This window comes from Podarcis pityusensis, assembly GCF_964106645.2.
Source record: "Podarcis pityusensis genome assembly, chromosome: 3".
Lineage (NCBI taxonomy): Eukaryota > Metazoa > Chordata > Lepidosauria > Squamata > Lacertidae > Podarcis > Podarcis pityusensis.
The window spans coordinates 96,083,469-96,110,747 of record NC_138026.1 but is presented as its reverse complement, the minus strand read 5'-3'; the positions used below and the strand labels follow the sequence as shown (position 1 = coordinate 96,110,747).

At 40.5% G+C, this 27,279-nt stretch overlaps 1 protein-coding gene across 5 annotated transcripts in view; it reads right to left on the bottom strand.

Moving 5' to 3' along the window:
* The window catches only part of USH2A (usherin), a 440,966-nt gene that overhangs the window by 197,681 nt on the left and 216,006 nt on the right, over positions 1-27,279 (bottom strand). For all 5 annotated transcript variants that reach the window (XM_081000469.1, XM_081000470.1, XM_081000471.1 and 2 more), the window contains exons 33-37: positions 24,134-24,293; positions 21,921-22,092; positions 15,683-15,830; positions 9,129-9,280; positions 1,737-1,899 (exon numbers count right to left, since the gene is read on the bottom strand). In XM_081000469.1, coding sequence (XP_080856595.1) covers positions 1,737-1,899; positions 9,129-9,280; positions 15,683-15,830; positions 21,921-22,092; positions 24,134-24,293 — 795 coding nt within the window. The remainder of the gene's footprint in view (positions 1-1,736; positions 1,900-9,128; positions 9,281-15,682; positions 15,831-21,920; positions 22,093-24,133; positions 24,294-27,279) is intronic.

Sequence of the window (27,279 nt, the reverse complement as noted above, 5' to 3'; positions counted from 1 at the left end):
ATCAAGTATTGGGCATTCACTGGACTAGATAGAAATTACTGGGTATTTGGTCCAGGCAATAGACTTCGCAGCAGTAGGCATGAGCATATACATTTGATAACGGAAGTTCCAGGTAAGAAGAAGAAGAAGAAGAAGAAGAAGAGTTTGGATTTGATATCCCGCCTTTCACTCCCTTTAAGGAGTCTCAAAGCGGCTAACATTCTCCTTTTCCCTTCCTCCCCCACAACAAACACTCTGTGAGGTGAGTGGGGCTGAGAGACTTGAGAGAATTGTGACTGGCCCAAGGTCACCCAGCAGCTGCATGTGGAGGAGTGGAGACGCGAACCCGGTTCCCCAGATTACGAGACTACCGCTCTTAACCACTACACCACACTGGCTCTCAAGGAAACTGGGGAGGGTCAAAAGAGGATGAGAGTGAAGACTGAAGCAAAACTGGCAAGAAATATGACCAACAATAAGACAGTTGGGGCTTCTTCCACTGGACAGGGTGACTGAGACAATAGTTCTGATATTCTGTGGCTTGTTGAGCACAGCTAGGTATGGGTGAATATGTCAATTTCAGTTTCTTGTTTTTCCAATACTGAATCCAGTTCATCACACATCCACAACAGTTTGTGTGTTTTTAAAGTCCACATGAACTTTCACCAGCATTTTACTAAGAAATTCTTTGAATATACACATTGTTGTAGGCAATTTTGCTTATTGTACACATATTTGCAAACCAGCTTTCCATGGCAGAATGCATTTTTGTATGTTATTTTCACTAATATATGCAATTTTAAGGAGCTTTATGCATTTTTGTGAATGTTACTTGGCTGAAGAACTGCACTGCAAAATTTGAAGAAGCGTGAATTTCAAAGAATGGTGGTTTCAGTTCACATCTTGTTTTAGAAACTAAGAATTCAGTATATCTGCCTTTAAATATGAACTGATTCTAATTTTCCCCACTTCCCTGTGTGTATCTGGTGCAACTAGAAAATCAGGAAATAAAATCTGTATGTTGACCAGAAATTAGCTACGAGTGTTAGATATTTTTCCAAGAAGGTGATTCCCATCACTGTTGGCTGATATGAGTCTTCTTCTGCCATAGATTAGATCATATTTACTTGAATGTAATGAACACCTTTTTTGGCTAAATCACGTCGTGAAAATTAGGGTGTGCATTAGATCTGGTGGCACATTTACATTCGCCAGCAAATACTTTTTTGGTTTCAAGGTTTTGAACATTGAGGTGCACATTTGATGGTGCATGAATAGTGCTAGTCAGAGGTCCCAGCTTCTCAAGATGATTGCGGGGACCCGATACAACCTTCTGACATTGCATGTATGATGTTGCGAAGAGCCATGGGGTGAAGCCAAACACCCTCTGAACAGTGAGGGGGCTTGGCCCCCTCAAATAAAACATGGGGGGGGAATGTTTCAGACCCTAGGATCCAGTGCCTATGATGCTAGTACAGCTCACTTCAGCAAAAATTTAAGTATCTTTGCTGAAGGCCAAACTACAAATTACAGAGAAAATCTATAAGTGACCCTCCATCATGATGAACCAACATTTTTATTCTGTCTTTAAAACAGCTAGGGCTGCATTGGTGATCCAGATTTCACTTCAGTAGCAGCACTTCCAAATGTCTTCGTTAATAAAATTATTTTGCAAAAAACCCAACAACCCCTGACATACCAAATGTATAGCAAAACAACACTAGAACATTTCCACTGAAGTGCCAAAATGAAAATACCTTCATCAGTATAGAAGAAGCCAGTGAAAAGAACAGTGTAGCTTATCTGCCCATTTGGCTCACGAGGAGGAAGCCATTTCACTTGAACTGCTCTGGGTCCATCATTAAAGACAAATAATTCAATTGTTCCTTCAGGTGCATCTTCACTTGTACGAGCCTCTACCTGCAAATTTAACAATGTTTGTTAAAGAAAAAAACTTGTTTGTTACAGAAAAAAGGGAAGCATGAGAAAAAGGAACATTTTGTTCACCTAGTACATGACAATAAAAGATTTCCAGATTGCCTCCATTCCTGTTTCCAGTGCCATGGGTCAGCACAGAGAGCATGTGTAACAACAACTGTCATCACTGAAACACAGGAAGTTGTCTTATACAACGTCAGACCTGTATGTCTGTCTACCTCAGCAATGTCTACGCTGACTGGTAGTGGCTGTCCAGAGTCCCAAACAGGGGATATTCCTAGTCCTACCTAGAGATGCTAGTGATTGAACCTAGACCTTTGCACGCTATGCAGATGCTCTACCATAGAGCTACAGCCCTTCCCCTTGGATTCTGTGAAATGAGTACCCATCATTCTTAAGTCCCTGAATATCTTATTTTAGTAATGAGTTCTGATTTTTAAAATTTTATATGTTTTTTATTGTACAGTTTTATATTAAAAATTGTTTTAAACGGCTCAGATATTTTAAATGAATATATAAATATTTCTAATATAAATATTTTTAAGTTTACAGATAGAAAGCAAGATATGCATTTATCATGCATTATATTTTTTTAATTTTATTTTATCTATACAGTACTGCCCTTCATCTGAAGATTAATATAAGGAAGGATAGGTAATTTCCCCCAGTTCTTCCCTGTTATTATCCCATTACATACATACATACATACATACATACATAATTTTATTTGTATGCTGCCTTTCTGCAGTTTAAATTGTGCTCAGGGTGGCTCACAATATAGGTAACTACAACATAACAAAAGTAGCATTAAACAATAAATAAAACATTTAAAAATACAAAACCAAACAGAACAATTTTCACATAAATCACACTTTCCAGAAATAGAACTCTGCAAAAAAAACCCCTAGGTTCAGGTATTATCTGTTCTCCTCCAATAGAAATTTGTTTAAAAAAGAAAGAAAGAAAGAACTATTACACAGAACTTCAATAGCAGAAGATTTGTAAGCATTCCTAATTATAATTTCTACATTGCTGAGTGTTTGTAAGTGCCTGTCTATAGGAATTATCACAGATTTGATTGAATACACAGACTTTTGTGCATTTGTGGCTTATTGGCATGGAAATCCTATAAACTGGAACTTCCTCACCTTCCTTGCCTATGAGCTCTCCATTGGCAGAGACTAGGCATTCCATGTCAACCATTGCCAGTGCTAGCAAGACTATTGGTTCATGCAGTACCTTTCATTATTGGCTCAGATGTGCCTATGGGAGGGGGCCTCCCCCTTTCCCTAGTGATTGGCTTGTGCCCTGGGATAAAATCCAAGATTGCCTATATGTAAAACATAAGCTGTTCAACCTAAAACTTGTCCTGTAGCCCCAGTGCTCCTAGCATCTATGAAAAGGTCTTAAGGCTTGTGGTGATGGAGACACATGCCCCGTGATGTGTTGCCTTTTTGCTGCTGTGAATGAATGTCTTCTGTCAATGCTATCAAACCCACCTGCCAAACAACTAAGAGCAGGTATTGTAACACCATTTTAGCAAGCCGTTTCTAAGACACTGTGTGCCCTTTCTGTTCTCTATCCATCGATCTTTAAACCTTAGGAGAGCTCTTGTCTGTACCCCAAAGGAGCTCATCTCCCTGCCACGCTTTCTTGTAGCCACAGGTAAAAAGTTGCCAAACCTGTGGCCATCCTCTCATCCTTCAAAAGGTAAACACAACAGAAATAGTTGCTTCATGTTTCTTGTGATCACACTTCCTGGGTTGTTTGCTTCCTGAGTACAGTGGTGCCTCGCAAGACGAAAAGAATCCGTTCCGCGAGTCTCTTCGTCTTGCGGGTTTTTTCGTCTTGCGAATCAAGCCCATTAGAGGTTTAGTGGCTTAGCGCTACAGTATTAGCGGCTTAGCCAGCTTAAAGATCAGCTGATAAGCGGCTTAAAGATCAGCTGATAAGCGGCTTAACGATCAGCTGATAAGCGGCTTAGCATCAGCTGTTAAGCGGCTTAACGATCAGCTGATAAGCAGCTTAGCATCAGCTGTTAAGCGGCTTAAAGATCAGCTGATAAGCGGCTTAGCATCAGCTGTCAAGCGGCTTAAAGATCAGCTGATAAGCGGCTTGGGAAAAAGGGGGGGAAAGGAAAAAACCCCCGCAGGAACTCGCAAGACATTTTCGTCTTGCGAAGCAAGCACATAGGAAATTCGTTTTGCGAAGCACCTCCAAAACGGAAAACCCTTTCGTCTAGCGGGTTTTCCGTCTTGCGAGGCATTCGTCTTGCGGGGCACCACTGTATGTGGTTTAGGAACTACCATATCTTTCGCTCCATAAGGCACACCTGACCATAAGACGCACCTAGTTGTTAAAGGGGGACTTCAAGAAAAAAAATATTATTTAAAGGGAGCGCTGAGCAGAGCCTGTATGCATCCCAAGCTCTGCTCAGCGCTCCCTTTCACGAGCCGCGTGGAGTGTGTGTGTGGCGCTTGCAGGCTTTTCCCCAAAGAGGGAGAAGCCCCCAAGAGCCGCACACACGCTCCATGCAGCTCCTTAAAGGGAGCGCGGCTATCCCTGGCTTTTGTGGGAGGTGGGGGAAGGGACAGAGCCGCGCTCTGTCCCTTCCCCCACCTCCCGCAAAAGCCAGGGATAGCCGCGCGAAGCCTTCGCAGGGCAGTGGGATGAAGGCTGCCTGCTGCCCTGCGGAAGCTTCGCAGGCTACCCCAGAGCTGCTCAGGAGCTTGTCGGGGCTTGTGGGGGAACCCCGGATTTCCGCCCCCCCGGCCCCAAAGAGCAGCTCAGGGAGCAGTGGACAGGCTGCTCCACTTTCTTTCCCTGCCACCTGAATCTTTACCATTCCCACATAACTTCTGCCTAATGTCTTCTGTTCCTAGTTCAAGTCCTCCTTGTCTTTCTTCCTGTTCCCAATTTTTATTTCTACCTGTCTATATTTTGCTTCAGGCCCCAAGACCACATTCCAGTTCCATACTTACAGTTTTGTCCAGCAGCAGCAGCAGCAGCAGCTTCCAGGGAGGGACAGTGGTGTGCTTCTGGCCTCTCAACAGCTTCACTGCTGCATTGACTGGGATGGAGAGGGATGAGGTGGCAGGAAGGTCAGGAAGGTGTGAGCACAGTGATGGAGCCAATCTTGCACTCCTCCTGCTGCACCTCCATCAAGCTGACCTTGCCCCCACCCCTTTGGCCTCCATTGCCCTCCCACTAAATTCAGCAATGTGGTTGACAAAAGGCCAGGTACATGCCACCCCTCCCCTCTTGCCCCCACTCCTGGCAGCATCTGATCCTCTATATCAGGGTTAGTCAACCTCAGCCATCCAGATGTTTTGGAACTACAATTCCCATCACCCCTGACCACTGGTCCTGCTAGCTAGGGATCATGGGAATTGTAGGCCAAAAATATTTGGAGGGCCAAGGTTGACGAAGCCTGCTCTCCATAGCTACCTATGACCCTATCCTACAATGGCTATTTTCCGCTTTCATGTACCTACAATAGGGATCACCAATGTGCTGCCTGCGTGTGATTGTCAGTATCTCCTATGGTGCCAATGAAAGGTCTCCATAAATATCGCCTCAAACACAAACAATGCATGAGAGACGGTATGTTCTTCCTGCTCAGTTTTGGTTTGCACTGGCTTGGTCTATCCATTGGTCTATCCACAAAGCCTCTTAAACATTCCCACATTTCATTGGAAGCCAGGACTGGGCACCACTCTTTATTCTGCTCTAAACAGAGGAGTGGGGCAAAGAGCTTCCATCTATAAGTGGTGGCTGCTGTAGGTGTGCCTGTTTCCTATTGGTTGGGTGGGGCGGCTGAGGGAGGTTCACGCCTGTATCATTTCATTTCATAGTTCTCTCTCTCTCTTTTCTTTTAGATGTGTCAGACCTTTTTTGTAACCCCACAAAAAAATAACAAAATTCCTAATGCAAAATTCGTAAAATTCCAAATGCACTCACCAACCCCAAAATGTTGGCAAACCCTGATCCTAGAACACAGGTTAATGGCTGCATTAAAACAGCAGAAGTTTATATATGCCTATACCGCAGGACAGGGTGGTGGGGTTGAATATTGCTAAACTGCTCAAAGATGCTGAACGTTCGAATGAAACACGACTCCACACGTAGACGGTCATCCTGAAGCCATACACTCCTGTGGAATTGTACTGAAACTCTGCTGTATACCCATTTCATTAGTGCTACCTTTCAAAATGTAGCAAAGGCTGCCATATGTGATAGATGTGTGACATTAATTTTCAATTATCTGTGTCTCCATAATTATTGTTTTATTATTTTACCATTAGAACAAAAAGCTTCTCAGAGTCGGAGTGTGCTTAGTAATATAAACCGAGCTCAAGTTTACCTCATTATTTTCTATTGTGCACCTGCTTCATCATATTCATATTTTGTGCCTCACATAATATAAGGCACTGAAGTCCTCATAATTTTCAGTAAAGTCACAATTTACCCTGTGTACTTTTAGACAATTTGGATTAAATGCCTATATGCCATTCTGCACTTGATGCATTGTACTTATAGTTATGCTTTTTCAGTACTGTATCTTAAATTGCATATTGTTTACTATGCAGGGAAGACATTAAACATAAAAATTGAGTGGACAAACAACTTGTCTGGCTTTTATTCAATGCCTTATATACTGATAATTTTTCAATTAAGTAAAAATTTTAAAATAAGCACAACCAACAATCAAGTAAGAACATTTAAATTGTGCTTAATATTTTTCCAAATAAGAGAACATATGACAAAATAAAGATGATGTTTCAAAATCATATGGCAATTGTATAGTATATATTACCTATCATTTTCTTAAACTACATACTTGTAGTTTTGAGATATGTACCCTGTTTATCAGATGCGTTTTTATGATTCCCAGATGAATCAAAGTTGTAAACAGCTATGTACTTCCATAAACAACACAGTGAAATCGGTAGAGATTCCAAATGGATAACTATTTTATATATTAAGGGTAAGTTAATTATTTCTGATTTATCCATTTCCCAGATTTTCATTAAATTTGAAATCATACACAGCTTCTCTGAAAAACCATTAAGCCAACGTATTATGCAACAGCAATACATAAAAAACTCATTAAAATCTGCTACCTTCAAAAATCTGCTTCCTTGAGGTGCTTGCGTTGCAAAGCATCTCTTCAATCGATTAGGGCACATTAAATAAAAGATCAGCAACAAAAATAGCTGGAAGGATAATATCAGTTTACCACAGGGAGATGTCCCTGCTTCTATTTAAAGTTCTCAATGAGCTAAATATATATTTCTAAACCAAGTGTTGGATATAAATGGTAATGGGGGGGGGGGAATCTTTCAGAAAATCAAATGAAGATGTGTTGCTTTAACTTCCTGGCAGCATTTAGGTGAGTTGCTCTCTAAATAAAGACATTGCATTTCAATTCTTGTGATTGGAGATGGATCACTGGCTCAGGAAAATAGTTTGCATTCTGAGCAGGCGATACAGATAAGTATTAGGTCGACTCTAAACCCCTACTTTGAATTGCACTGAAAGTCAGGGCTGAGTTTCAGCTTTAATGAAGTGCAGTTGCTTACTAGTTTCTTTCAGAACACGGCGGAATATTTTGAGACTATTGCAATTCTGTACAAGTAAAATATACTGTGAGCAGCAAGTGCAATGCTACCATCTGAAATGCTTAGTATTACTATCTGTGCATTAAATTAGGGAGAAGTGATTCAGTATTAATGCCAACTCACTGGAACCGGGACCCCTTAAACAAAACAAAAAAAAGTTTAAGGGAAAGGTTCAAGCAGCACTACTGTTGCTGCGCAACCTTTGTGCATTTGAATAGAGGGTGTGTGGGAGCCCCACACAAATCCTACAGAAATGAATGGAGTTTGAACAGCAGCAGCTGCACGAGTGTTTGGTGCACTGTTCCCTAAATTTCCAGGATTATTTAAAAAAAAAAAATTGGCAAAAAGCCACTCATGCTTTTAAGAGTAAATATCCATCAACCCCGTCCAAGCTATAAAATGTTTAATGGTAATAAAGTCTACAATCCTGCTCTACAGATGGATGATGTTAGTAGCATTTTAAAGCAATGAATCTTGGGAAGAAAAAGGGAAATGTGATCAAAAGTCAAAATAAAAAATTCAGTCCTGGTGTCCTTTTTTAAAAAAAAAGGTAATCTTCGTACGGTGAAGCTAATATTACAAAGTGAGAGCCTGTTAAGGAAAACTTTGCCAGAAATGCTAAAGTATGTATTTCAGTGGGGTTTTATTCTTGAATAAAAGCTTGGCAGGGGAGGGGAGCTTTTCTTCCCAGATTTTACTGCAAAGTGCAAGTTCAATTTTAACAAGATTAAACCTCATAAAGACAGAAGCTATGTTGTTTTTGACACAACACCGTGTCATTCTGGAATGTTCTTATCAGAGTCAGAAGCAAGATCACCAAAGAATGTGATTATTTCTTATGCTAGAAAACACAGATATTATTAAATAACTTCTGGTGCTTTTATTTTTAGAATTATATAATTAAAAATACTTATTAGGGGAGCACAAAGTGGCTACAGAACCAAAGAGCTGTCAATATTAGAGAATAAAGTAGATGTCATTTAAACCTCCAACTTATTATTTCAGTACTAAGATTTCTACATTTCTAAAATTCTCAGTATGTTATTTGCTGCTGCATCACATTCAGAAATGCATACGCTTTAATCCTACATCCATACCTTTTTCAGAACAATATACCATATTAGGCATTGATGTTGATAATATGGTGTTTAATGTGGTTTGGTCTTCTACAAACTTTATATTATCTTCAAACTTTTATGTTGAGGCAGAGGCTAGAATTTTTTATTCATTACTAGAATAGCAATTCTTCTTTTAATTGCATCCTTATAAGTCAGATTAAACCACATTTGCACCTCTTAAACATATTAACTTTTAATAATATTAATTTTAATAATATGTGTTTCACCCTACCTTTAGCGCCCCCTTTCCACACTCCCTGTCTCAGTCTTTACTGTATCTATATGATATTTTGGAACGGTGCCTAGTGGTGACCTATTCCAATCCTTTGCAGCTTTTAATGGCATTTTTTATAAAATGTCACATTTTGCCAGATGGGTTAGTACTGACCAGTGTGAATCATCACCATTTAGTCTGATATTCACTGCCATCTGACATTTATTACATTCTCAGAATGTAAATTGAGGTACTCACCAGTGGGCCTAGCGCACAGCCTTTTGCAGTACATGCCTGAACTCTGAAGGAATGTAGACTCCAAGGAGAAAGTCCAGAAGTAAAATAACTGAGCTGGGAAGAATTCTGTACAAGAATGCCATCCATGTACAATGCATAGCTAGTGATAAATCCTATTTAAACAAACAAAAATGAAGAGAAACTTAAAAGGCTTGATCATAACAGGTAAGAGGGAGGGAAGCAACAGTCTTTTAAAAGAACTTCAAGACATTACATTCTCTCATCTCCACAGCTTACAAAATAGAGGCAGCAACATACATGTGCCACCAAAACAAATCTCTATGTAAAACACGAGAAGTCCAATGAAGCAGTACTGTGCCCATCTCGTTAAAAAGTAAAATTAAACCGCTCCAAAGAAAGTAGACCTTAATAGACTTGCTTCTTAATAGACCTGTTTCTGAAGTGTAAGTCAAAGCAATCGAGCTGGGAAAGTTGAGGCAATTCTGTTTCACGGCCCCACTCTGCATGCAAATGCATGTGTGGATTAAAACAAGGACACTGAAGATATATAGCGACCATTTAGAATCCTAACACCTTCAGACCTAGAAAAACTAGTGATCCATATTTTAAACATACTGCTGTAGTACAAGTCAAAAGACAATTCCCCTATCCGTCTCTTGACCTTGGCCCCCTCCTCTGCAATGTTAATTGTTGCTATTGTTCTTAAAAATAAGACAAATACGAATGTTTAAATAAATTGCTATTAATTGAGACATTACTTCGGAATTGCAGACCTGGAAGGGAAGGGGTGCTATGGGTTCAATTAACTACCGTATTTTTCGCTCTATAAGATGCACCAGACCATAAGACGCACGTAATTTTTGGAGGAGGAAAACAAGAAAAAAAATATTCTGAATCCCAGAAGCCAGAACAGCAAGAGGGATCAAACGCAAAGCCTCTTCAGGGCAGGGGGAGCATTCTTCCCGCTGCCCTGAAAAGGCTTTGCGTTGCTATCCCAGAAGCCAGAACAGCCAGAAGGATCGCTGCACAGCGAAAGCAGCAATCCCTCTTGCTGTTCTGGCTTATGGGATAGCTGCGCAGCCTGCATTTCCTCCATAAGACACACACACATTTCCCCTTACTTTTTAGGAGGGGAAAAGTGTGTCTTATAGAGCAAAAAATACGATAATTTGTATTGCACCTGGTAAGCAGAGGGGAGTTTTCTTTTGTTGCCATACAACATAAACATGGTTTACGTGCTCCAACTAAAAGGAAGTTTTCTCTAATGATGGAGTTAAGACAGAGATGGGGAAGTGGATTCAACCCGGTGAGTCAGTTCCTTATCTTCCCCATCCCCTGCCGCCCAAGTTTGACAGCTGGGAGGGGCCTATTTTGTAATACCATTTTGCAATGCTCTCTTGCTGTGTTTTCCATTTTGAACAAGCCACACTTAGCTGCCCTAAATGTAGTGTCATATATGACATTAGGTAAAGATGTGGGCAGGCCAAAAGTAATCTGGGTCTACTCTTTAGACCCAGATGAAGAAAAGCTTAGCTTTTAATTCTTAGCCCTGCTTCCCCAAAAATATACCATGGGGAGGGTGTGCTTGCTGATATTCTGATGCTTTTGGAGTCGAACAGGAGACTTTCAGTGACATTGGGTGGGTGTAGTTCGGAACTTACATTACTTAACTTTACAATTATGTCGATTCTGTTATCACCAGGCTGAGCACTGCTTTCCTTTTGGGTGAAAAGAGAGGCAAATTAGGTGTTGAGCAGTTTTGCCTTCTCTCTGTCACCCAATAGCATTTCTCTGTCTTTTCCATGCAGAGGACCTACAACTTGCTTGTTCTTCCTCTTGCTTTAAACATAGCCAAAGAAACCTTTTATTATTATTTTTAACCTTTCTTGTGAGCCTGAGCTCATTCTCAGCTTTGGCCTGCCTGACATTCACCCTGCAATGGTTGGCTACTCATGTATACTACTCTGTGATTTCCCCTTTCTTCCATTTCTTACACATGCCCTTATTAAATCTCAGCTCATCTGTAAGCACCTTATGCAGCCACACTGGTTTCTTTAGATGCCTCCCACTTTTCTTTCTTGTTGGAATTGTCTGCATTTGGACCTTCAATATTTCACCTTTAAGAAACTCCCAACCATCTTGGACTCACTTCTCTTTGAGTATTTCTGACCATGGGGATCTCACCCAGTAGCTCTTTAAGCTTTTTGAAGTTGGCCTTCTTAAAGTCCAGAGTGCAGTTTTCCCTTGCCTCTGTATCATGAAACATAGGAGGACCAGGTCCAAGATGGCAGCAGAGACATTCACAATCCCAAGGGTTTCTGCTCCAATTGAAATCTTAATGGCATTTTCATTTGGGTGGGGACCAACTTCCAGACTATAGAGAATGCCAGGAATTAGATAATTTGGTCCATAGAGATGTAAGAGTACAATATTTCCCACTATCTGCCTAGTGATACTGTCATTCAAATTGTAGTTTCCAAATGGAACTGAGAGCTTTCTTTTTTTTATCTGTATGTAAAAATTCTTCAAATGATCCCAGGGATATCACATCCACATTATAGTTAACATTAGAAAGAGAATCCATACCATTGCCATTATCACTGAAATTACATGGTAGTTAGCAAATAATTGGTCTCCTGACCCCCTAACCCTCTGTTGCCTTTACCCTGATATCTAAATCAACCCAATGTTCTGCACATCCAAGGGGAACATTGTTAGTGCTCTGTATGGAAGTTGTAAAATGCACCACAGGACTGCCTATAATGGAACTGTGAAGGTAATTAATGGGCTGTAGAACTTATCATAGGTTTTGTCTTCTGTACTTGGAAATAAGCTGCTTTTAACAGTTAGTTTAAATGTCAACTTCAATTATAAACATTTTATTCTTTTTGCCTGTTCAAGTCAGGACAGTGTTTCCTTCACAAATGCACAGCTTCTTATATAGTACTTCCATCCTTTGCAGCAGCATGTTTTGGTTGCAAATCTCAATAAGCAATGAATTTCAGCTTTTTGGAGCTACTGTGAATTGATATGTTCTTATAGGTACCCTGAAAAGCTATTCCATATTTTGCTCATGGAAATAATGAAGACATAGATTTGTTGGGCAACTCCTCCCCATGACACACATACACATGTGGCTCACTAGTGTCTAGAATCACACAAACATATATTCATGAGCTGTTATCACCCAACTGACCATTCATATGACCTGAAACCTGTTTCAGACAGGAGGAGACAGTGGATGTATCATTCTCCTAGCCCAAATACATGTACTGCAGGTGATGGGGGAAGCATGCACCAGGCTGGGGTGGGGCATGGTGGTACCAAACTATAAATGTTTCAGGTCAAATATCTGCAAAGTTTAGCCTGCCAAATAGTATCGTGAACCTGTATATACAGTCATACCTCGGGTTGCGAACGCTGTGGGTTGCGCGTTTTTGGGTTACGGACTGCGCCGAACCTGGAAGTACTGGAATGGGTTACTTCCAGGTTTTGGTGCTTTGTGCATGCGCAGAAGTGCCAAATTGCGTCATGCACGTGTGCAGACATGGCACTGCGGGTTGCAAACGTGCCTCCCACACAGATCACATTCAAACCCAAGGTATGACTGTATTGGCCAGGGTAACACAATTACAAAACGCTTTGAGCTGCACTTTGGGAGATGGCAAACTGTCCTGGCTGCAGCCTCTCATGTCACATTAAGTGCAACTCCAGGGGGTCATCTGGCCATTGTATGGGTTTCGTGGCTGCAGAAGACTGTCGGAACTGTGAAACCCCTCAGGGCCTATATTGCTCTTTGGGTGCTGGCCGTTCAAAATGCATTTGCACCTAGGTGCATTGGTAGTCATCTACTGGACATAAAGACCTAACAGGTAAAAGAGTACATTTGATAGTTGATAAATTTAGCTATTTGATACCTCTGTGTATGAGTAGCTACAGGGTATTGCAGTCATCAATTTATGTGGACACATTGGGATTGGAAGAGTAGGGAATACCATGTTCTGCTGTCACTACAAAATCACCTATAATCTTGACTAGGTTTTAATATAAGACCTAGAATCTTTCATAACGGACAATTTACTACATCTATAAAGTTATTGTAAAGATGTAAAGATACATCACACAAAACAGCTAGAACTGAAATTGTAACTTTGCCTTGTTTCCAAGAATGAGTTCCAACTTGTTGTAGACTTAACAATTGTGTATTCCTGTTATCACTACTATTCAGCATAAATACTGAAGATAATTATACGAATCTTAACAAAGCACTTGAAAATATTAAACCTGATTCTGATACCAATTTGAAAATTCAGTATACTCAACATTGAAGGAGGACTGACCACCTTTTGAGTTTTGTATTTGGTGATTTAAAGAACAAACAAACAACAGTTGCTCACATCAGATTCTGCATTTTCTGCACTTGTAATGTGAATGGAAAATACATATTGTCTAAAATATGTATCTCTTATCATTTCTGTCCTGCAATAAAATATTCACAAGTGACACATTCCTGACTTAATTTCTCCAAACTATTCTGTAGCAGGGATTTGATCACATACATGTAAATGTAAGTTTGTGCAATTAATGTGGATTAAAGCCTCCTGGCACAACAAACCCACTTTTTGCACTAAGCAAAATGATGATGAAATTGCACTAGAAAGTGTGGGATAATGATAAATTCATAGGAAGTCCTATCTTTCTTTACAGTATCTTACAGCCATCTTTGCATATATGTCTCTTCAAGTTCTCTCCATCGCTTTCTGTTGTTTGCTTCTTGCTTCCATGTAACCTCTACACAAACAAATCAGAATAAATGCTCAATAAAGAGCGGGCATTTATATAACCTCCATGCAAGCTTTGTGCAAACAAATCAGGACGAATGCTTAATAAACAGGTCATCTGGAAGCAACCTAAGAGGCATTCCTGGTGTACCATGTTTAAAACAACAATAAATGGTTTAATGGCTATGGAAATAGTCCTAGGCAATGATTCACAGAACAAATAATAATAGTGACATATCCCATCGTCCACACTCAGTGCTGTGCATATCTGAGAGCAAGCTTCTTGTTAAAATTCCTAATTGCTTACAAATTATTCTGAAATAATCAACAGTGCTATGTTGAAGGCAGATTAGCTGCAAACTTAAATTAACTGACAGATTACAATAGTTATTTATAACTCTTAGTCTATCAAAGACCTCGTTAATAGTGTCTTGTACTCGAATTGATTTCTTAGTGTAATTTTTATATAAATCTTAAGGATGCAGGGGGAATGCTAGGAGACCAAATATTCATTTGGTACTTTTAAAAATTGTACTTTTAAAAAATCAGTTATTTTTAAAGTAGCACCAAGTATCTGCAAATAAGACTGCCACATGTTTACGGGCCTTGTTCATGTACCAGAATTGAGCAGGTGAAGCATTCTCCACAATTTACCTCTATACCAGGAAAAAGTTTCACCTGCTAAAATTCAGTTGCTCAAAAAGCCATTGGCCCAGAGTCACTAAGAAAGGTGACAATTCTGGCTACAGTAATTGTGATTATTTATTTAGAATGGAAAGCTTTGGCCAAGTCAGCTTTTATCACCCTGCAGCAGTTGGACATTCTTGTAAATTACATTTTAACCCTCCTTCTCCTCCATGTTGGACAGAGTACTATGCATGCTGTACCCCACCCTATTTTATCCTAAAAACTTATGAGGTATTTCAAGATGGCTGAGCAGAGAATGAACCTGAGTGTCCATATTCGAATTCAAACACTACAACATCACATTGGTCTGCGTTTGTAAGCTAAACAAACAAATTTGCACAAACTATCATTTGGCTCACAATGCTGTTATCCTTTCAGTTTTCACATTTCTCTGAATTTTGAAATACTGTTCTTGACCAAAGGAAAAAGCCCAGAAAACTTACCAAACTTCATATAAAAGTTCACATTTTGGGTTGAAATACATACAAAAGTGCGTATTTTAGATTGAAATGCTTATAAAAACTTGTGTTTTGTGGGGATATATGTTCAAAAATAATGTGGATTTTCATACTTTTTTAAAACAGCTTGATGCAGAAACAGGATGCAGCAGACTTATGAACAAACACATCTGAAAATGACACAGCCCAGAAACAGACTTATCCTTCCATCTCCTAGTCAATCGCTTTAATCCCTTTTCTACTCTCTCCATTTTTAAAAAGTAAAAATGCAAGAAGAAGCAACAAATAAAACATCTAAAAGTCAAAAGTTATGGTAAAATGCTATAAAAATCAACACGTTATTAAGAGGTGTCAAAGACGATCCTTCAGTTCAGTTGTTCAGGAAATGCATTAGGCAAAGGAATGCAGTACATGCGAACCATCAAAAGGGAGCACTTTTGAGCCACTAAAACAGCAAAGCAAGGCTGAAAACTTCTGTCTCCTAGCTATAGACAATGATACTATCTCAGGTATTTTATGCGCTAAAATGATCATTAAAAATTAAGCACCACATATAAGCTGCCATTTAGAATATTAATTTACCTTTACTAATCATCTTTTTAACTTGAGGCTAAAAGAGTTCACTTACCATTCGGATACTCTGGCTTCATCCATGAGATATTAAAGGAGTCAGAGGAATAAGACTGGGCTTCAGGAGCAGGAACACCTTCTGGTGTACTCTCAGTTGTTGTTGCTGAGTTAGCTTCACTTATCGTGCAGCCACCTCCACTGCAGGCCTTTTACAAAAAAATAAAATAAGTCACAACAATAAATCTATAAATACATCCCCAGCAGATGCCAATCAGAAAAAAAGCCAGAACTCAAGAGGCTTTGTAAAGACTTATATTGATTGTATATTTTTAGATCTCAAACAAAACATGATCCCTTCATACCTTTTCACTTGTTTGTGGGGATTTATTTTAAGTTAAAGTTACACAAAGCCTATGAAATGGCAGGAAAGATCCTTTCCCAGGAGCAGGCCTCTCCAGAGAGTGAGCTGTGTATCACTCTTTCCAATTGCCTGCTTCTTTTTCAACAAGGATGCCCAGGAATCAGAGATAAAAGGCCGCTTCTGTGTGAAGGGGTGAAGGCTCCTCACGTGAATAAGGGGAGCCGAAAAAGGCAGGGATTGTTTTTCTTCACATTATTTATTTGGGCTGCTAACTTGTAGGCTATTTAAATATTTTTTAAAACATTTTGGAAAGGTAGTTTTTCTTGCTTTTCAATGGAAAAGCACTGGATATGCATATAATCAATATTGAAACATATAATGCATGCTTATATATATCTCAATACCCACTTTCTGAGCTTAACTTTATTACTTAACATAACACAAAACTTTACCATTTGTTATGAAATTTAAAAATTGTAAGTGCCTTAGTTTTTATGAACATAACTATTATAGGTATCACAGGTAAAGATGCAAGCTGCTGCGCTCTAATTATATCTTAGTCTTTGTTAGTTGGGAAAACATAGTTATTATTTTTTTAGGAAAAGTTTAAAAATAGTAACAGAAAGTCAGCACTGTAGCAAACGAAAGGAAGGTTTGATTATCTGGGCCTGAAACAGTGTAAATGCCTGAGGACTTTCACACAGAAAAAAGAAGAAACTTCTGTTCTTAAAGTAAGCACTCATAAGAAAAATCCCAGTGGCTAATTAAGGAGTAGCAATAAAACTGGAAATTCAGTCATATTTTAGAAATATGATTGAAGAGTTCAATTTTATTTCATCATTGTACAGTCGTACCTCAAGTTACATACGCTTCAGGTTACAGATTCCGCTAACCCAGAAATAGTACCTCGGGTTCAGAACTTTGCTTCAGGATGAGAACAGAAATCGTGCTTCGGCGGTGCAGCGGCAGCAAGAGGTCCCATTAGCTAAAGTGGTGCTTCAGGTTAAGAACAGTTTCAGGTTAAGAATGGACCTCCGGAACGAATTAAATACTTAACCCGAAGTACCACTGTACTTAGATAAGTTACAATGATCTGCACATTTGCCTGAGAGATTGTTTCTAAGTAAAATGGAAAGGAGTAGCCTAGAAGTGTAATAATAAATAGAGATGGACAAAGCTAGGGGGTGGGGGTGTCCCACCCCCTGATCCAGGATGAAAATCAGGTTCCCCCATAAAGGAGTAAAATTCTGTCCAAAAGCCCAGACAGGGGCTAATGGGCCATAGAACACACAAATTGCGACCTGGTAGGATCACCTTATCTGATTGTGTTATGGGTCACCATCTCTTCATGAAGGATGGATAAACGAAACCAGTTGCATTGTTGAAAAGGTTAACAATATCTAAAACTCCAATATAACAGCCCTGGATGCTGCTTCCCCCTTAATTTTCCCAGAGTTAACACATCACACTAAACCATGGTTAACATTAACCATGGTCAATGTTACACACGGTCCATGAATCACAGATAAAGCCGAGGTGCCTGGCAGACAGTCATTTAAACCTTGGTTTATAACATAACAAAATAGTTACAGTAAAAGCACCAGCAAGAGCAGATGAGCTTTGAGAGAGGTCTGAGTTTTCTGTAACCCCACTTGTGGATTTGAAGCTTTGGGGTGATGACAGCCCAGGATCACTCATAACTCTAAGCTATGGTTCAATGTAACTATGGTTTATAAACCAACCACAGAGCTTGGTTAACCAGCAAACTTTACTCATAGTTAATAAACCATCATTAAGGGACTGAGCTAGGTTCACATATAACCCTAAGCCGTAGTTTGATAAAGAAATGCAGGGGATTTCCTCATTTTCTGGGCAGTCAACAGGGAAGACTGAAAGTTTCTAGAATATGGTCTGTGGGGCTGCACAGAGACTGCAAAAATGGCATTATGGTATACATTGATCTGAAAGTGACAATTAAATGGAAATCAATGCATATATGTAAGGTGTAGATTGTTTACATAAGCACAGCAGTTCATAATTCATTAATGAAGACTCAACAAGCCATCACACAGAAAAATACTGTGGTTTTTTTTTAAAAGGGGGGAATGGGATCAATGTCCTCTACTGTGAATAAAAGAAATATAGTGTGTGTAAATGCATATTGTGCAATTATTATTTTTTTGTCACATAGCCATATCACTTTCATCATGCTTCCATTCCCTTTTAGAATGTTTTCCTGTACATGTCTACTCAGGATTTAGTTCCCCTGAATCTGGAAACCCCAGAAACTGGTTATAGGATTGTTGTTGTTGTTTAGTCATTTAGTCGTGTCCGACTCTTCGTGACGCCATGGACCAGAGCACACCAGGCACTCCTGTCTTCCACTGCCTCCCACAGTTTGGTCAAACTCATGTTGGTAGCTTTGAGAACACTGTCCAACCATCTCGTCCTCTGTCGTCCCCTTCTCCTTGTGCCCTCCATCTTTCCCAACATCAGGGTCTTTTCCAAGGAGTCTTCTCTTCTCATGAGGTGGCCAAAGTACTGGAGCCTCAGCTTCAGGATCTGTCCTTCCAGTGAGCTCTCAGGGCTGATTTCCTTCAGAATGGATAGGTTTGATCTTCTTGCAGTCCATGGGACTCTCAAGAGTCTCCTCCAGCACCATTCAAAAGCATCAATTCTTTGGCGATCAGCCTTCTTTATGGTCCAGCTCTCACTTCCATACATCACTACTGGGAAAACCATAGCTTTAACTATACAGACCTTCCACTCAATCGGCAAATATAGTGAATCTCACAACGAAATTGATGGGATTGGAAAGTTCTCCACTCACACCCATTGGCCACTTCTTGTGGGGTGGGCAGTCTGCACCATCTACTCTACAGCCTCCTCTCATTTGCCCACGTCACTATGCAGCAATTAGAATCAGTAGCAACGGGAACTTTCTAAAACTTTATTGCTGCAGGGAATGGGGTCAGAGGAAGGAAGGCAGCTGGGGAGGAAAAAAGAAGAAATAGCAAGAGAGAAGACTGGACGGTTGTTGCATGTGTGCACACACGTGTGCTTGTGAACGAGGGATGGAGCAAGAAAGAAAGAGTGTGAGGTGACTCTAGCCCTGTCCCTTTTGACTGTAGCCCCTACTTGCCACAGGCATGTTGCCCCAAAAAGTTCTCCCCAAATGTACTCCTTGTGCTGAAAAGGTTTTTCCAGCCCTGTTCATGGCAAATATCCAGCTACATAAATCACAAAACTAACAGTTTTATCATACTTTGCTGCTGAAAAGGTGAAGCTAGATGTAAGATCAGTTGCAATCACACACCACTATTTACTCCATAGGGCAAAGCACATTTGATATTCCTATGGTATCTGCACCTATAGTCAGCCAATTCTTTCTAACTTAATTTGTGCCAAGGTATCAGTGGGGCAAACTGGATGTAGTCCTAAAATAAGGGAAGAAAAGTAACCTAACAACCTCCCAGAATTGTTGTGAGAAAAAAATGCTGGGTCATGTACAGTATGCTATCTCAAGCTCCTCTGACAAAAGATGGGAAATAAATAAAAATGAAGCACAGCACTACTTCCATATCCAAGAACAAAACTGGAGTTCACTGAAAATCATCTTTTTTTAAAAAAAGTTATTCATTGTAGATTATACTTAGAAGAAGCAATCATACTGTTTTTAAAAGTCCATTTAACAGGCCACTTAATGCTTATGGTTTGAACAACAGATGTAGCTGCATCCTTAAGTTACATTCACCCCATCCGGATGATTTCAGCTGGACCATGTGTGATGAGTGACTTAACTGCGTACAAAACTGCAGGAAATGTACATAATACTCTATAGTTTACTATGCTGAAATACCCAAAGGACAAGCAAATGCTATCAACATGGATTCCAAGTCATCCTTAATTAGTCTGAATGTCCTTGCTTTGGTGGACTCTGAGTCAGATCCTTATAGTTACTTGAAGGTAAATTATTTTCTTCGTGGTATAATGTGGTGTAATATTTAGAGCATTCAAGAGCATGTTGAGCAAAATGAATGCATACAGAGTGTCTACACATAAATGTAAATGTATTCATAATCAAGAGCAGAATATTTTTCTATGGCATTTATCAAAGCAAATGTCCTTATATAGGTATTACTATAAAATGATGAGAGTGTTTAAAACAAATAGGGACAATCTCATGTTTATATTCAAGGTATTTTCAGTTGTACCATGGAACTTAAACTGTTCTGTAATCAAAAAAAGAAAAAACCCACACCAAAGGAAATGACTGCACAAAAGAACAGCAATGACATTTAAAAGACATTTTAAAATGCTGCCGGTTTGCAATAAACACCTTCCCCCACTTGTATTTTCTCAGACTTACTTCTGTGGGGATTTACAGAGAAATTTCACCACACCAAAAAGAAAGAAGATATGGTGGAAATTGGGGCTTGGTTAAATATGAGCATCTACAGAATTTAAGACACACACAACACAAAATGTGTTTATGCAATAGTGATGTGTGAACTCCCTTGGCTCGTACTCACTTTGTGAACACATGAACAACATATCTAGTCTTTCTGAGTGTGTGTAGAAAGATGGCAATGGTCAGTGGATTAAGCAACCCTTCCCACCAGCCTCCTTGTGTTTCTCCACCCTCTGTGGACTCCTAGGCAATCCCCTGTACCTTTCTTCTCCCGGACTTGCCAAGTTCTCCACATACATACACACACATCCCTCCCTCTGTTGGAGTATCTACAAGAATACTGCAACACCTGTGCCTGAGGTACAAGGAATGCTAGAAAGCAAAGTTCTCCAGAGGTCTTGACTCAGGAGTCCTTGAAACTATGCTTTTCCAATGAGCACTGGACTCTTGTGTCCCGTGACACACTGGTAGAGGGAGGGAGGAGAAGTGGGAGAGCTTCTTGCCGCCAGTAGCAGTGTCTCATCCATGCTATGAAGTACGTAGGTTTAGGAGAAGGAAACGGGATACAGAAGAGAAAGGGAGAGCTAGTTTGGTGGCAATGACCGCTCCCCGCTTAAACGGGGGGCGCCCTTTGCGTGGACGCGCGCAGCCCCTAGATCTGGAGTGGCTCCAACAGCATAGGCTTGGTTTGCCTTCCCTCAGGTGGGATACCTGGAGGTCTCTGCCTACCTTAGTCAGTTGTCCAATCCCACCTGGGGGAAGCGTTGCCAAGGAGACCAGGCACGCCGAAAGGTCATCATTGCTCTCCCCTGCGGCGGCGGCGTAACGGGGGCGGCTATCTCTGCTTGAACATATGTTCTCCAGAGCCGGCCCATCCCCCCCCCCCACACTGGATAACCCTGATGCTCCCTAGGTCCCCGGCTGGGGACTGGGGAGGGAGAACGCCCAATGCCTGAGCCAAGGTCTACCCACATTTGAAATTTAATAAAGTTGTGGCCAATTTAATCCCATAGCACGTTGTCATGAGTCGTTATTCCACATGACGGGGGGACCGCGCGGGATCTGGGGACTCCGCCTGTCCACGCAAAGTGATTGGCAGTGTGTGAACTCAATACGCGCCCAAGCCCAAATCATTAAAAAGACCAGGGCTTGTACTGGGGAGATGCTTTTTTTGAAACAAGGAAGGAGGTTGTTGCAAATTGAATTTAATTTCCATCATTAATTTGTAGTGAACTGTGGAAGTTATTTCATTTCTGTGATCCCCTCTGGAGCTTTGGTGGAGTCTTCAAAACTATGGGGTGAGGAACTGGTTGGTTTTGCATATCCCTTCTTTAAAAAGAACAGTCCCTTTCTTTGGCATTAACATGTTGTTGCAAAACTTACTTAAAGTTATACAAAATTTATAATTATGCTTCCGACACCCTTCACAATCGTCAAAAGGAAGTATAAATATAAATACACATAAAAGTTATCTATTTGACTGTCTCATTAGTGTGTGTGTGTGTGTGTGTGTGTGCAACTTACTGCAAGCTTAATGAAGTATTCAGTACCAGGGGAAAGGCGTCGGATGGTATAGTGCTGGAAAAGATCTGTAGAATTATAGGTGACATTCCAAACTGTGGCATTTTTCTCATTATTGGCAATGTACAGGATATAGCGTTGCAGGTTGCCATTTACATCCTCTGGTGCTTTCCACCTGAAAATAAAAGCAAGACATAATTGCATTCAGAAAGCAACTCACGCAACTATTGAAATACAAAGTTTAAAGGGGGGAAATCCTTATAGTAATTACTTAAAGGAGGAAAAATAATCTGGTCATCAAACAGTCTGGGGAAAATATTGAAGTAACACATGTGGCAACGTGAAACATTCTTTAAAGGTAATATTTGTACTTGGAGTCCAAATGATTGTGACAATATCTTCAAGGTAAAAGCTTCATGCTGATGGTATCACAAGCATTTTTTTTCCTGTGGCAATCTTTGCACTGAGGCTATGGCCATATGTAAGATACACTGATTGCATAAAGACAAAATGGAAATTAAGTTGGCAAGTGATAATCAAAGGTTCACAGAGGCACTAAACTAATCACTTGTATGCATTTAATCATAATAAATTTAATTTTTGTCACAAACCCTATCTGTGATTGAACTCACTAGGATTCTTGCATAAACAGATAAAACATTTGTGTCATCTTAAAAGGGGGGGGGGGGGGATTTGGCTTACCTGTGAATTCCCATTCTCCATGGTACCAGGGTGAGGCAGTGTTGCTTACTGAGATAGATCCTCATCCTGGTCACCATTTGGGGGTCATCTTGCAAACAACAGCAGGAGAAGACTTTCCAGAACACTAAGAGCAAGCCCCAGATCCAAACAAACACTTCAGGTATTAAGAGGTGCCCCATTGCAATTGACAATGGGTTGTCAACAACAGTATGAACTATGCTAAAACTTAATCAGAACTTTAACAGATTTTTTAAAAAGAGAGAGAAAAGGAATATGCTAAGACAATGGCCACCCCTTATACATGAACTATCCAGAGTTACTAGAAGGTGGGCGACACTGGACCCACCAATTGAAAGGCTGGGGAGAGAAATTCTAGAAACGTCTAGAGTCAGTAGACTGGCCTACACTATGACCATGCAGAATGAGAATCCACAGATAAGCCCAGGTAAGATGGGGGGGGGGGGACTCTATTACTCAGTTGTAGAACATAGGAAGCTGCCTTACTATTGTGGAACTATAACTGGTAACAGGTCTCTAACAGAGGTCTGCCACATTTTTTGTTTATTATGTATGCATGTTTCTCCAAATACACTCCAAGCAGCTAAGAAATGGTAATAAAAACAGAATAAAGCAAGCCATATATAGGTGTATGCATGTACGCACGCGCACGCACGCACGCGCGTGCACACACACACACACACACACACACACATTTAATAGTGAAAGAAACTTTTTGTCAAATTCCAGCAGTAGAAAAATAACTGAACTGAGCCAGCAAAAAAATTAACCAAAGATGTTTTATTTAAAGTTTATAGAAAAGAAGTTCACCATAAAGAGTTGCATTTTAATCTGGTATGAAATATAAGGTTTTGATACCTCATATGTGCTCATAGCCTTTTGCTGGCTCCTTCTACTAAGACAGGCATGGGGAAACTTAAACCTACCAAGCTCCTTCAACTGGCCCTTAGTATTCCCCGGTGGCCATGCCCTCACCTCAGATGATTGGGAGCGCTCAGTTATCACCTCCATTGCTGAGTAGCCTATGGGGAAGGTAGCCCCTTTCCCAAATGTCATGACAGGGGGTGAAACCCTGGCAGCTGGATCTTTTGTAACCAGCGGCAGCAAGAATTGAATATGTGACCTTTAGCATGAAAAGGATCACTACTGGCTACACTGGAACCAATGGAAGCTTCAGCGCTGGTGCTAATAGCAAGGGTTTTTGAGAGAGAGGAGGTTACTTTCATTGTTTTAGTGGGGGAGGATTAAACCCATTTCCTGGTAGGGGAAAAACTAGACACATCAAAGATAACCTCACATTTAAAGTCACATTTAGTTTGAATCGAAGTCATAGACTCTGCTAAGGCCCCAACCAGGATTTCCCTCAACTAGGCAAGGACAGTCTGGGAGTCCCTTGCTGCCACATGCAAGTTGAGCATTCCTGGAGACCAAAAGAGAAGCAGCCAAGTTTGTCCCAAACTGAAACCACGGGTGAAAGAGGAAAGTCTATACTTAACTGTGCATATATTGTTTTAGAATCCAAAACAGTCAGGACCGGTGCATCCACATGAGCTGGTGGCAGCTGGGCTGTAAACAAGGTGACCTGGGAGCTGTTAGTACAGCCAACAATTGTGCAAGCAGTGACGAGAAACTGGTGCGCTGCAAAAACTCGTAATTCTACAAAAGGAGGAAACAGGTATGGCACTTAGTTTTTTCCTTAGGATTTCATAAAGGACTGGATTCAGAAACACTGAAAAGAATTATCTATCACGTATTTTGCACTTTTAAGCGGGGTGGTGGTGGTGGAGTTTGAATATTATAAACACTGTTAGCATAGTTATTGATCTCATTTTGTTCTATATATCTTCTTGCAAAACCGAGCTACTGAACGAAAGAGGAAAATGTAATATAGAAAAAAGGCATATGCATTAATCTGTTTCATACTGTTTTATGTATAAAACATAATGAACACTCCCATATATACATCAGTCTTAATACGCTCAAAGGGTTGTTTTCTCTCATAAAATGTGTTAGATATTACATATAGCTATTATGATATATTTCATAATATCTCATATTTGAAATTTCCCTGAGGTCTTGAAAATTGCAGCCTTCTGTAAGGCCCTGTCTACATTAGCACACACTTCCTTTCATATTTAGCTCTTCCTCTACTAGCATTAACTGTTTTTCCTAAAAACATAAATTTCTTTATATCCTAACAACCTTCTGGGTTTCTGGCTCCCTGCAATAAATTCAGAATGTGTGCAGCTCATGTAGCTTCCAATAGCTGAGTTGTAAGGTTCTGTGGAAAGGGAGGGAAGAACTATGAAATGTGAATGTGAAGTAGTTGTGTTCCAGAATCATGGTGTACCTGAGACTAATATAGACTAAAAGGAATAAGCTGGCAAAAAATAGCAAGATTGTCAAGGTGGCTGGGTACCATGGTGGAAATTCATCCCAAAAGAGGCTGAGGCAACCCAGCCAGCTGGGCAGGGTATAAATAATAAAATTATTATTAAAATGGAACATATCGGTGTTAAGAAAAAATGGTAGAAATTCTTAAGTCTTTAGTAAATAAAAATATTTCAAGTGAAAAAACCAAGACATAGTATACAATGGATGCTCACCCTTTCCAGGTGGGATGCAGTTGGGGCTCCTCACCCTCTGCCTCCATCCTGGCAGACAGCTATTGCATGTTTGCCATCCATTTGAGAATTCCCCTGGCTGGCACAATCTCACAATCCCACAAAGTAGGACCTCCTGCCTGACCCCAGCTTCAAATGGGCCAATCAGAGCCACCACTGGCTGGGCAGTGCCTCACTGGCTGGCCAGGGATTAACTGCTACCATGTCAGTGCCAGGTTTTGTAAACTAAGAAAATCTTTAATAAAAATAAATTTTAAATGAGAGAGAGAGCTGGCTGCGCTTGCTTTCCACAGCCCTGTTGGCTGAAGAGAAAACCCTTTCACCCTTCCTCATCTTTAATCATTCGTTTACATTTTAGGTCAATTTCACATTATTTTAACCGTATTTCGCTTTTCAGGTTGCTGCTTTAATCTCATTTTATTCCCTAGGTTGTATTCTAACAATTTGGAAGACAGTCTTATCGCTTCTGCTGCGGGTATTATTACACTGTTCTTTTGCTTTTATTTATTTCTGTTTGTTCTCTCGGAGCTGGAGAGAATGGATGCCATTATGCTTTGGTTTGTACACAGTGTGTAAATATATACAGTGGTACCTCGGGTTACATACACTTCAGGTTACAGACTCTGCTAACCCAGAAATAGTACCTTGGGTTAAGAACTTTGCTTCAGGATGAGAACAGAAATTGTGCTATGGCGGCGCGGCAGCAGCAGGAGGCCCCATTAGCTAAAGTGGTGCTTCAGGTTAAGAACAGTTTCAGGTTAAGAACGGACCTCCGGAACGAATTAAGTACTTAACCCGTGGTACCACTGTAGTAGATTAGCTCTACAATGTCTCACGCTTCTTGCTGTGCTATGCCAGAGGCTTAGTGTGCATATCTCATTATGATGTATGTCGCTAGAAGTGCACTGGAAGAGAAGGGAGATGCCTTTTCCAGAGCTGCGCATACTGGAAGACACTCAAGTTCTGGGGGCTTGCAGCCCCCCCTCCCGAGCATTTTTCCAACAGTGCTTCCTGACCTTGCTGTGGTTGCTGTATTCGGAGCCAGGAAGGAATTTCCCTGTAAACAAATTGGCCGGTCTAGAGGTTTGCCTTTCCCCAAAGCAAAACGTCACAACTTTTGGAGGTTAAGGCATTGGGTGGAAACCTAGTCTTCAAGCTTTGGGTGAAGTGGTGCACCTGATCAGAGCTGGTAACAGGAAATATGATGTGTGGTAGAATGTTCTTGGTTCTGGCACCAGTCTTCTGTCACAGTGGTTTTGAGACTCTTCGAACCTACAACCCTTCTTAATCTGATCATGTACCATGGAATCTACCCTTATATATCCTTTTAATCATAAACAGATTTATCCCAGCCTTTCCTTTCTCTCCCTTTATTATATTTATCCCTGCCTTTCTCAGGGAATAAATCTGCTTTCAAGCCTAGCCGCAATGGATTACTCACTAAGGAAAACAATGGCTGCATGCCTCTAAACGTATTGAAGTTTCTCTCATGTCTTGTGGCATGACAAGTAGCCACAAGAATGGGAGAGAGAAAAGGTGCCCACGAGAAGAGCCCAGGCTACATTTCCTACAAACAGTGAGCTACAGAAACCACACATTTAAATCAAACCAGCATCAATTACTTGCCACATCTGATCCGATTTGTACTTCTTGTCTGATATTGACCTATTCAAGTGCTTCATAATGGATCAATTGCTGCTACAGATGCAGGTAGGAACATAAATCTAAATCCGGGGCACTCCCCTAAAACTCTAAGGTTACTGTTTGTCAAGCCCCTTCTGATTACAGCATCTTGTTTTCCATTTGCTTGATTGGGTTATTTGCATAAGAGCAAATGTAGGCAGTTGTGGGCATGAAAAACAGATCACTCTAAGATGCATTAGAAATGGATCCATGAGAATTATCCAGAGATGTGTTATGCGGAAATGCATCCCAGTATATGGAAACCTCACCAATTAACGTCAAATAAACTATAATTTACAATACAGATCACAAATTATATGCTATTTTGCAATTGA